Raw genomic sequence first — 12,705 nt, 5'->3', positions numbered from 1 at the left:
GTGAATTTGGTTGTGTTAGATGTTTGTTATGTTGAATTGTCCTTGTGAATTTTGTGTTGATTGAAAATTTTAGAATATGATCAATTGAGTCACTTTGTATGTGCTTTAACAATAAAAGTTGTTATTGACCAAAGTGTTAAAAAGGGAATACCAATTTGACTATTTCAACCGGTTTCATTTCCCTAAATAGTAGAATTTTGTTTATTGTTTTATGATACAACGCTAAGTGGTGGTAGATTGGTGTTAAGCGCATGCTCATTTGGAATGTTTGGGAGTATTTTAGATTTAGGCTACTAAGCGTCGTATATTGTGAATGGTATAACATTAAGCAGAACCAAGGCATCGTTGAGTGCCCATGTTTGGTGTTGTTGAGCGATGTCAGAGTTCTGCTGAGCTTCATCCTTGTATTGCAGGTCTGAAGCATTTTAACTTTAGGACATTAAGCGTCAAAAAGTGTCGTTGAGCGTGACTTGTTGTGAGAATAATGACATTGAGTGCCATAACTAGTGTTAAGCGCTATGACTAGTGTTGAGCACAATGACTTGCGTTAAGCACCACCTTTTATAAGAAGTCTAGCATTGTGGGTCACCTTTAAACAATAGTGTGTATGTGTGATTCAATTTATCTTATTTGATTATTTGAGATTGATTTAAAAGGGACTTTATGTATATGAGTATTATGATGATTTATTGAGTTGATATTTTGTGAATATGTGTGTGATGGTGTTGTGAGAATTTCAAGGAGTTGTGTATGCATTGACATTAAAGGTTGAGTAAGGAGGTATCCCAATATATTACCAATCGTTCAACTCATATAAAGAGAAGCACCATGGGGAAGAGAATGGTAGGAGGTCCTAGCCATTGGATTATTTTGGTCTTAAGCGTGAAGGAGACTAACCTTGTGAAGTAGTATAATAATAACTCCTTTGTTTATGATTATGGAAAATATAAATACTACTACAAGTTCACATATAGTAAAACTCAATTTCAAAAGACATATATCCAAATAATTAAGTCTAATATCAATTCTTTAAGCATATTTATATGAATTATTATATTTCATAAATATTTAATATAAATATGGTATGAGTTATTAATATTATATGATCATTATTAATCTATAAAAAATAGTGACTATTACCTATCACAAAATAAATAATTTAATTTTTTTCATCAATTACTAATATATAATAATAATTAATATTATATGATCATTATTAATGTATAAACATTCAATAAATTTTTTATTAATTATATTCTCAAAAGAAAAATAGTTCTATCATATAACATTTTATATTAACGAACAATTATTTGTGACATGTATATTGTCATTTTTATTGAAACTTTTTGTGACAAATTAAAAAGTAATTACAAATAATTATATAAATAGTGGCAAAACTCATATTTATTATTATCTTAATTGCATAGGTACAAAATGAAATAATATCTAAAGTAATACAAATTTAATATTTTTTATCGCTAATATATATATATATATATATATATATATATATATGTAAAAGTTTCTATTAAATGTATAAAAATGAATTTATTATACATTATTATTATTATTCACACAAAATATTTAAGTATTGTAATAATTAATCGTTTGTCATTAATAATAAATAAAAATTAATTTAAAAAGATTTAATCATTTTTAAATTAATTATATTTTATAATAAGACAAATAATTTTATTTATGTATACTTTTAATAAGTATTTATGACATGTGGTTTAACTTTTTTAATATAATTATTGTGACATTTTTTAAATTTATCACTATGATTAATATTTATGATAAATAAAAAATTAGTCACAAATAGTATATAAAAATCAATCTTCATGTACTATTTTTTGTAATATTTTCTAAAAATCTAAACCAACTCTTCATAATATTTAGTTAATGTTTTTTTTTCAGTGAATATCCTTTGATTTGAAATAAACACTCGTAACACATCACTTTCATCATAAAATGTTGGACAAAATATTTTATATATCAAGAGGAATGGATAAGTGAAAATATATTTCATGATTTATGGCTTCATAGACACTAACACCTATCTTTTCATTCTTTGATTTTCACCATACCATTTTTGTATCCCCATATTTTTTTTTAAGACTTCACTTTCACACATATGTGTGACAATTTTTTCATTTTGTGATATCAATCTTCATGATATGTGATTATACATTATAGTCCGATTCATTGACGATAATGTTAATATTAAACACACTATTACTAAAATTGATTTCTATGTCAGCTCTCCCACTAAGATAATTAAAAATTCAAAGAAAAACAAATTCACGCTTTGTTACCAAATTGAAAAATATAATTTTTTTTTCAATTCATATATATATTTTTATTTCAGGTGCATTATTCTTATAATATTTTACTCTTACAAATCTCCATTTGAAATTGCAATAGAATACAATGACTTTAGAGATTTTTTTACACAAAGTCATGCCACACAATATAAAGGTGGTATGACTTAAAATAAAAGTTAACCAAATAGATTGTTAAGTAAGGTTGTGTGAAGGTGAAACAACTTAAAAAATATTAGACTAAAGTCATCACAATGAAACTGTACATGCTTGCCACAGCTTAACAATAATTGTAATTGTTTTAAACTTTAACCATTTCAATAAAATTGGTATTGAATTGCACTATTTTAATAAATTAATCTCTTTCTTTTATCATCTCTTATGAAATCCATTAAACTCAATCTTAAGAATGTGTTTGAGTTAATGATAGAATTTTAAAAAAGTGACTCGATGGATTTCAAGGGATTGAAAGACTATTATGATGTTGTATGGATTGATAAAAGGATTGAAAGAAAATTTTTATTGATAAATAAAAAATATTTTAATAGATTAAAATATAAGATTTCTCTTTTATCCTATAGTTAAAATTAACAGGAAATAAATTTTATTTACATAAACTAATTTAGAATTAATATAAAATACAATCTATTTAGTTAGAATGAAATTTTAGTAGACATAATAAATTTAAAATAAAATATGATTGATTAAAAAATTATTTTAATGGTTTGTTGAATAAAAAATTAATAATATTATTTGTTATTAATAGGTGTATCCAAAATATCTCCTTCTACACCTCGTATTGCATTCAATATCTCCCTCCAACAAAATGAGCCGACATAATAAGAAAACAAAAAACAATGTTGTAAAATGAAAATGATCTAACAATTATTTCTAATTCTTTTTAATTTTCTTACCTATCAGAAGATGGTGATGGGTCAACTCTGCAAATAGTCACTCTTTAAATAGACGATGAATCAACTCTATAAATAATCTCTCTTTATATCTCCTCAAATCATGAAAAACAATATATATTTACTTACAATTCCGTTCGCTTCTACATATTTAAGGAAAAACAAACTAAACCTAAATGCTTGTTTCAATCTTCGTATAACAAAATATTACAACTTAAAAATCTATATAATAGAATTGCGCTGATATTAGGTTCATGATTTTGATAGGTAGATTATGTAATATGACACATTGTATTCAAATATTTTATACGATCCCAAAAATGAATATTATTATTATTATTATAATAAACTTGATGTAGTGAGAAACACTTTTCACGACAAAATAAACTAGTTGCAAATTGCAAGCCACGTGGTTCTCTCGCGGCAACTGTTGCCACACAGTCAAAAACGATTAAATGCCCATAACAAACATTAAACAACGATTACCGAAAAATGCAAAATAAAATGAAAAAAAAGAGCAAAGAATTTCACCCGATCTGAAGCTTCCAAAAAAACAAAGGACTCTCTCTCTCTCTCTCTCTCTCTCTCTCTCTCTCTCTCTCTCCTTTGTTAATTCACCGTTTACCATTCTCGCAAGCATTGCAAGGAAATCCAAGTGAGAGGGTGAAGAAGAAGAAGAAGGAGAAAGAGAAGGCACAGCAGCAATGGGGGGTCTTGCATTGGGTTCTGCCTTCGATTCCAAATCTGGGCAGATAATAATGGCTGCTTTGCTTTTGATGATTGTGTCCTTCTATATTGGCACGCTTTTTGGCAACAATGCTCCCCTTTACGTCTCTCAGCTTGATTCTCATTCTCCTTCTTCTTTTCCCAACAATGTCTCCTCTAATGGTAACCTCTTCAGCTCAACTCAGCTACAAAAATCGCTTTTCCATTGCTTCTTCTAAAGCCATATTGCCAAATTTTTAAGCTTTTCTATCTGGGTTTCTCTTGAACTTCCATTAATTTCATATATCGGTTTTCTTTAAAATGCTTATTTTTGGAAATTCCCAGATTTATAGTAAGTTTTCAGTTTATTAATGTTGGAGCATATCTTTATAGTTATACTCTAGTGAATGAGTGTTAAACCGCAGTGTGTTAGTTTTACATAGAATCATTTCGGTACTATCGGATCCAAGTGGGTCCTCTACAAATGGTTTGCGTTAAATGGGTGTATGAATTGAATGTACATTCGGCTTGATTGAGTTGCTTGAAGGTTTTGATTACAATTTTGTGGGGGATATCACTTGGTGTCGGTGGCTTATTTGGAAACTTTTGTTAAGGTTAAATCCCTAATGTTTCATAGTGCTGCTTTGAGAAAGATCACTGAATGTTCTTAACTCTTGCAGGTACTGCTAAATTCAGTAACAAAGTTGCTCTGACTTACCGGAAAACCCCTCTTGTAATTCCAGAAACAGGGGTGGATGTGTGCCCTTTGACGTTCAATGAGTATATTCCCTGCCATGATGTTTCCTATGTGGAAACTCTGGCCCCAAGTCTTGATTTTTCTAGAAAAGAAGAACTGGAGAGACACTGTCCTCCTCTTGAAAAGCGCTTATTCTGCTTGGCTCCTCCGCCAAAAGATTATAAAATACCTATCAAGTGGCCTCTTAGCAGGGATTACGTTTGGCGAAGCAATGTGAATCATACACATCTTGCAGAAGTCAAAGGAGGCCAAAACTGGGTCCATGAGAAGGATCAGCTCTGGTGGTTTCCTGGCGGTGGTACCCATTTCAAGCATGGGGCCTCTGAGTACATAGAGAGGTAGCTGCCACTGACTTATTTTAAGTTCCTTATGTTCTTTCACTAAGAACCATCATGCTGATTGTAGGAATGTTATTATGATGATTTTGTGGTTACATGGTCGACTATTGTGATGATTTTATTTTTCTTCCACTATAGCAAATCCGTGTGAGTAATTTTTTAAATCAGATCGAGGATGACTATGTGAAGAGTACATAACGATACATGTATTGTAATTTGATAAATTTCAAATTTATCTTAATACTATTGTGAAATATTTGACCTTATATTGAGTATGTGGAGAGAACAAGTAAAATATGATGTATTAATCTATAATAAAAAAAATTCTCAACGTCAATATCTATCTCATTTTGTTACTGATGAATGTAGTGCTGTAATTTACAAAGAATTCTCATTTTTAACCCTTTGAAGTTCAGAAGATGATCTATCACGAATACCATGAACTTCTGTCCTTGTGGTTGTGAATTCTGATAAACAAATTTCTTCTAGGCTGAAATTCTGAGACTTGTGAAAGAAATGACATTATAATTTTGTAGTAGTGGACTGTAATTCCTGGATTGAATGTCCCAACGAGGATGTGATCACTTCTGGAATGTTGTCATAGGAGTCAATGGAATGACTAATGCTTTCAAGAAAAAACTTTCGGGCTTATGATCTTATATTTCAGATGATACCACAAATTAGTCTATGATATGCAAATTGCAACATATTTTCAAGCTGTAGACTTGTTAGAACTTGTGGTTCATTTGGTGTTAATGAAACCGGCAAAAACCAAATTCCTAGAAAGTAGATTTATACTTAAATCAATCCTACAAAAAAATGGTTTGTTAAGTGAAGTTTGCATAAAGTTATTACTTTATTTTGGTTATATCATATGGTTATATCCTAGACAATGTGAGGCCTCCAAGATACCTTTTCATACTTAGAATTAGGCATCTTAAGCTTGAGACTAAATATTTATGGATGATTCTATAGTAGTCTAATAGTGGGTGACATGATAAGTCCAACAAATCTCATTAAAATAGACTTTGATACTATCTTAGAAAATGGATTTAGGTCTAATTCAACTTTATAAAATCAGCTTATAAAATGATATTTTAATTCAATCATATGCCTCCTAGGTCATTTGTCTTATCATGTCCCTCCTAGGTTATTTGATCTTTGGGGAGAGATTAGGTTAGGGTTTGACCAATTTTAATTAACCTAATTAATACACTATACTGCTTAGTTATGAGTCAGCATTTCTTAATTTATTTCAAACTATTTAGTACAAAATTTGGCTAATTAAAGTTCTCTACTTTTATGCTAATTATGGTTTTGCCATTAAGGACTTAACTGTAGTCAATAGAAAGGTAAATTTTGCAGATGGGTTTCTTTGCTCAGGGTTAACTAATTAGTCATGGAGCCACTAATCATGGTTAATCTGTATTATTCTCTACCTCAAGATTTTGGGATGTTACATGTCCTCCACTAAATATTAATACATCATTTCTAAATTACTGAATCTCTCGTCCAAGCTAGGACTCACAACACTCCTTTTGAGCCTCGTCCTTGGAACTTTAGTCTGTCTGTTGTGTCCCTCGGCCTCTTCACTAGCAACTTCAGATTCAGAGGATTGGGCCTTATCAGTTGTAAGATAATATTCATGATTTTTGTTGAAAGAATTACTGACAACAAGTTACAGAGGATGGTATGACTCTGGTACCCTGTAGGAGAGAAACCAAGAAGGAATATACTGTTTCCTGTGTATACACGACTAATCTTATCTATACAGAGTGAATAAGAGATGCAACAATAAGGAACAAAGTATTTCCCTAGCATATCATATCATATCATATCATATCTCTAGCATCATCAAGTCATCTCTAACAATTCTAATATTTATATTAAATTTTAGTAATTTTCACTACCTATGGTTTAATTATGTTAGTTGATGCTCCAAAATAAATGAACATGAGTGGTTGTATACTGTGAGTAGTTCAACAGTTTTCTGATGATAATTTTTGCAACCTTTTTCTGGAACTTATTCACTGAAGTTGGTGCTCCTGTGGAAACTTTTCTAGCTGAAAAGTGCATGACATAGTTGTTATACGTTTAATTTTTATGAATGCAGGCTAGGACATATGATTACCAATGAGACTGGTGATCTGCGTTCTGCTGGGGTAGTTCAAGTTCTGGATGTGGGCTGCGGTGTGGCTAGTTTTTCAGCATATCTTCTTCCATTGGATATACGAACAATGTCCTTTGCCCCCAAGGATGGTCATGAAAACCAAATTCAATTTGCATTAGAACGAGGGATTGGTGCAATGATCGCTGCCATGTCCACAAAACAATTACCGTATCCTAGTGAGTCATTTGAAATGATTCACTGTTCACGGTGCAGAATAGACTTTCATGAAAATGGTAAGCTGCTTTTGTTATTTATGATTTTACCTTTAATTCTGCAGATGATACAATAAATGAAAGTATATGCAATGTGTTGTTTCCTATACTCCAATGTGAGTTCTATAGCCTTATTCACAATCCTTCTACATGATCTGCATCTTACCAATAGCATATATGGAGTGAGGTGTATGTATAAAGACGTTTCAATTTTTCAGTGGGTAAAGGATTTGCAAGTATCAATAAGTGAGAGGCTAGAATGAGATTTCATTCGGTAGGTTTGCTCCCCGTTCTACAGAGTGGAGTCATCATAAAATAAGGAAAGTACAGTCCTACACGATTAAGAAAGTTGGTTCCTTCAATAACATACGGAAAGTGGGATTTTGTATTTAGTTGATTCTGAAAATGTGTGAATCCATTTAGTGTGTCTGGAAACAATTTAAGAATGCAGTTTTCCAAGTCCAATAAAAAATTGAATAAGCAACTATCAACTTCTGTCAAGATGTGGCTTTTCAAGTTAAACATCTCATTTAAATTGTTTTCAAACATCTATATGTATAGACTATTAAAAGACTTACCCAATGTTCTTATAAATTGGTATTGAAGTTTGCTGCAAGTGTCTCAATAAAGAGCTAACTATGAAGGGGCTGAGACAAGTGGTCTGGATGTTGATTCTTAGAGGAAGTATTATGATAAGGACTTAGGTGTGATGGGGTGCCTAAATCTATCATAATCATTGACATTGTCCTCACTTTTATTGAAGGTGATGAAATCTTGCCCTATTAGACCTATCCAATACTTTTTGTTATGAATTTAAAGTGGTTAACTTATAGAATACTTATAAGTACCCAAGCACTTGGGGAACCCACCCCTCAAAAGCCAGTTTTCAATAAGGTGAAACTAAACATTTAAATACTCCATTGAGCACCCCATACTATTTATGTGGGACTTAAGCACTCTATAATATCCAATCCCCTATCAACCACTACCCTCTAGCCAAATATCTTGTACTATTATGTAGGACTTTGACATCCGTAATACCCAAGTTCTTGTCAAATTTATCCATTTAATACTTCTCAAAACTACGTAAGTTGGTGAGGTTAGCGTTATTTGAATAGACTTTGTCCAATTTAGAGGAAGAGAAATAGAGAGGGAGATAGGATGGAATTTCTGAAGTGAAAAGGATGAACTGCACAATAATTACGTTTTGTGAAACATTTGCATCATAGTCTCTTCATAGACTAGGTGAGATGGGAACTATTTCATTGATAGAGTGAGTGATATATCCTAAACAATAATTCGTGTGGAAACTGAGTGCAATTAATGTTTGATGCGTGAGCTAATTTATCCAATGATTCATGAGGTGCGTATTATTCTGACTGACATTTTTTTTTTTGCTGTGAATCTTCTGCAGATGGGATTTTACTCAATGAATTGAACCGTCTTCTTCGCTTTAATGGGTACTTTGTTTATTCAGCTCCCCCGGCTTATAAAACAGATAAAGATTATCCTGTCATTTGGGATAAATTGATGAATTTGACTACAGCCATGTGTTGGAGACTTATTGCTCGAAAAGTCCAAACTGCAATATGGATTAAAGAAAATAACGAGTCATGCCTTTTGCACAATGCAGAGCAAAAGCTTATAAACATCTGTGACCCTGCTGATGATTCCAAACCTTCATGGAATATCCAGCTTAAGAATTGTGTAGAAGTGAGAAATTCTAAAACAGATTCTTACAAGCTTCCTCCAAGTCATGAGCGCCATTCAGTGTTTTCTAACAACCTTAACATGATAGGTCTGTCCACTCTCTTTTGTACATGTGCAAGACTCTACTTTCTGGTTTCCATATTTAACATCTTCCTTAATCTTAAATTATACTTTCCTAACCTTTCTACTGGTGATTCCTTGTTTGTCTGCCTGTCCATGTCTCTGTCTCTCTCTTATACACACATGCATGTGCACTTTGAGGGCGTAGATATTTTGGTCAGAGAATTTTAATCAAATGACCTTATATGAAGGTCCTGCTGATTTCATGGTTTCAGTGTTTATGCTTCTTGATGCATATGATTTATTATCATCAAAAACGCATTTCCAAATGGCTATTAGACAATATTCAGTCTTAGAAACGCATAATCTGCAGCATAGCAGAAATTAGCTTTATTTGTTGCGTCATGAAAACTTGATCGGTTATACTGTTTTAATGTTAGTTTTTTGCAAGCTGGGAATAGTTCTGTTCTGAAACTTCAAGTTCATGGGAACATAATTAACTTGCATCGATTATAAAAAGAAAAGAAAAAGAAAAATAGATTTGAGGTGTAGGATCAACTAACAAGGAGTTCATGTTACTTTTTTCGGAATAAATTTATTATATTATCAAACAGACATATAGTTGAGCATTTTCCCAAATTATCTATAAATGAAAGTATTCTTGTAATCATCAATGTAAATATTAACAACATAATAATGTAGCGGAAAACCTCTGGTCTGTGTCCACTGTATTTGAATGGGATAGTTAATATGTTTGAAATAAAAGGATCAATATTCTTTTACCATTCAAATGGAAATTGTATGTTAAAACAGCATTGCTATGATGCACTCAATAGCCTCTTTCAGTCTGATATCCCTTGAACCTTTTGAACAACAGGTATAAATCGGAATGAATTTACTTCAGATACTCTCTTCTGGCAAGAACAAATTGGTCATTACTGGAGACTGATGAATGTCAAGGAGACAGAAATTCGCAATGTGATGGATATGAATGCCTATTGTGGCGGATTTGCTGTTGCACTAAATAGCTTTCCTGTTTGGGTAATGAATGTAGTTCCTGCAAGTATGAAGAACACCTTATCTGGAATTTATGACCGAGGATTGATCGGAACTTTTCATGATTGGTAAGACTTTGCTATTGATATCCCAAATAGCAAATGCTATGTTAACACCTGTGTTTAGACATTATTAGTTGACTGCAGCTAACATGGATTCTGAAACATTAGGTGTGAACCATTTTCAAGTTACCCTCGGACATATGATCTTTTGCATGCCAATTATCTCTTCTCCCACTACAAAACAAAAGGGGAAGGTTGTTTATTGGAGGACATCATGCTGGAGATGGATCGTCTTATACGGCCACTGGTAATCACATTTATTAACTGTCATCTTTCATGGTTGTATGCATGTATGAAGACCAAATTAAAAATTCATGCAATGCATTAGTTTTGGTCAAATCTGATTTAGTACATATACTAGTGTACAAAATGTGTTTTTAAGTGTTAGTAGTTCCACATTAAGTATAATAAGCTACTTGATATAGTAATACTTTAGGGAACAGAGATATTGACACCCAAATCCTCTTTACAACTTCAAATTTTTAATTGAAAAAAATTATTGTGGTACTTTCTCTCTAATCACAACTCATTGTTATTAAGTTGGAGCAAAATATCCAAATTGTCCTATTCAATCCATATTACTTTAAGTCTATTTAAATGGATTTACTCAAATCCAAATCCATATTTTTGGATTTTAAGTCCAATTCATTTAAATTGGATTTGGTTTAGATATTGGATACTTTTTTAGATTTTGAAAATCCAAAATCAAGGTACATTTAGGTCATTTCCAGTTATGAAAGGCTAGGTTGGACCAAACCCAAATAAGGTAGTACCGGGTCGAGCTCATGCAAGGTCAGACCCAATGGCTTGAGTCATAGTCAAGCTAAGTTGACCCGAGCCTAGGTCGGGTTGAGTCGGCCAAGGTCCAAGTAGAATTTAGTCGACTTGGGTCTATGTTGAGATGAGTTGTTGAACCAAGCTTGTACGAGTCCACTTTCAGTCAAGTCTGAGCATGTCCATGTTAATCCTAGTCGCGACCGACTCACGTTCAGTTGAGTTGGGCTGGTTGGGCTAGGTATAGGTCAATCTTAGTTCGATTAAGACCAAGTCACTCCTAGCTTGATCAAGACCAGGTTGACTTAGGCCTAAGTCAAGTTGAGTTAGCACGGGCTCAAGTCAAGCTGCCTCATTCTGGGCCCAAGTCAAGTTGTTTTGGATCAAAGTTAAATTGAGTCAAGTTGAACCTAAGTCGAGTTGAGTGTTCAAACTCGGATTGAGTTGAGTTGTCACGGACTAAGGTTGAGCTGAGTCAATTGGGTCCAAGTTAATTGAGTCCAATCATGATAAGGTTAGCAGTAGCCCAAATCGATCTAAGTCCGATAGGATAAGGCTCGTGATCAACTGATACATCACTGCACTAGAATAAATTAATTTATGTCCATACTTTCATTTACTTTTATTCCTAATTACTCAGTGCTACTTATTATATGCAGGGATTTGTTATCATTAGGGATGAAGAAGACATTACCTCAAGAATCCAAGAGGTAGCCCCAAAATTCCTGTGGGATGTGGAATCAAAATTGTTAGAGAACAAAGAAAAGAAAATGGAAACTGTTCTAATTTGTAGAAAAAAGTTTTGGGCAATCGACTAAAGTCACTTGATTTAGAAGTGTTTTCCCACATAGAAAAGGTTCTTATAAAGCATACGGGTAATTTGTAATGTTAATTTGCTCACTGCTCCAATGCTCCCACGACCATGTTGTGTAGATGTTTAGAGAGCACTCATTTTGTATATGTTTTTGCTTTCAGCTTAGCAATTATGAATAGAAAGTAGTTGTTTTCCTTATTCTTGTTAATCTAATTTATGTTGTCTATTCTGTTATCTGGGCTTGAATATCAGAAATAAACACAACATATTCATCTTAGGTTGTTTTATGGCCTAATTATTTTATTTATTTATTTTGGTGATGCATTGGCTCTTACATTAGTAGTGTTTTGAAGAATGTTAAGAAATTGTAATTGGGAACTGCTACTCTATCCATACCCCTTTATTGTAAAATGAAGCATGAAGAAGAGTTATCATATCAGATTCATCTTTTATTTTAGTTGCATGTAACATTTACTTAATTTCATTGTAATTGTTTTTTTTGCTTTTAATTATGAGAAACTTAGGCTGTCTTTCCAATCGAACGATTTCGTTGTTATGATATATGAGAGTTTTAATCTAGTTAAACTAAAGTCACAATTTGAGTGAGTTCATTCACCATAAACATTGAACATGTTATGGCATAACGTCTACCTGTGGTTGTTTTTATCATAGATTGAGTTAAAAATGAGTAAGTTTAACCTAATTCCATCCTACATTGTCATCTCTATTTGAAATATATATTTTCGAAATTGAAATGTCATCCCTGTTTGAAATATATATTTTCAATATTAAATTGTGCAAATTAAAATGTATAT

The 12,705-nt window shown here is 32.1% G+C and overlaps 1 protein-coding gene across 1 annotated transcript; it reads left to right on the top strand.

Annotated features, from left to right (window-relative positions):
• Positions 1 to 3,746: 3,746 nt before the first annotated feature.
• Positions 3,747 to 12,210, top strand: LOC124840134 (putative methyltransferase PMT6). The gene is made up of 7 exons (XM_047316135.2): positions 3,747 to 4,120; positions 4,618 to 5,032; positions 7,146 to 7,435; positions 8,829 to 9,212; positions 10,062 to 10,308; positions 10,411 to 10,549; positions 11,736 to 12,210. Exons 1-7 carry the CDS (start codon positions 3,937 to 3,939, stop codon positions 11,892 to 11,894), a joined length of 1,818 nt encoding a protein of 605 aa, XP_047172091.2. The 5' UTR covers positions 3,747 to 3,936; the 3' UTR covers positions 11,895 to 12,210.
• The last annotated feature ends 495 nt before the right edge of the window (positions 12,211 to 12,705 follow it).

Source organism: Vigna umbellata, chromosome 8 (genome assembly GCF_029865625.1).
Source record: "Vigna umbellata cultivar VRB3 chromosome 8, Vumbellata_1.0, whole genome shotgun sequence".
NCBI lineage: Eukaryota > Viridiplantae > Streptophyta > Magnoliopsida > Fabales > Fabaceae > Vigna > Vigna umbellata.
The sequence above is the reverse complement of the archived record's forward strand: the minus strand, read 5'-3'. Positions and strand labels throughout refer to the sequence as shown.

Coding starts and splice junctions, on each gene's coding strand:
- LOC124840134 (XM_047316135.2), top strand. CDS start 3,937: ATGGGGGGTCTTGCATTGGGTTCTGCCTTCGATTCCAAATCTGGGCAG. Junction 4,121..4,617: donor CAACAATGTCTCCTCTAATG/GTAACCTCTTCA, acceptor TAACTCTTGCAG/GTACTGCTAAATTCAGTAAC. Junction 9,213..10,061: donor TAACAACCTTAACATGATAG/GTCTGTCCACTC, acceptor TTTGAACAACAG/GTATAAATCGGAATGAATTT.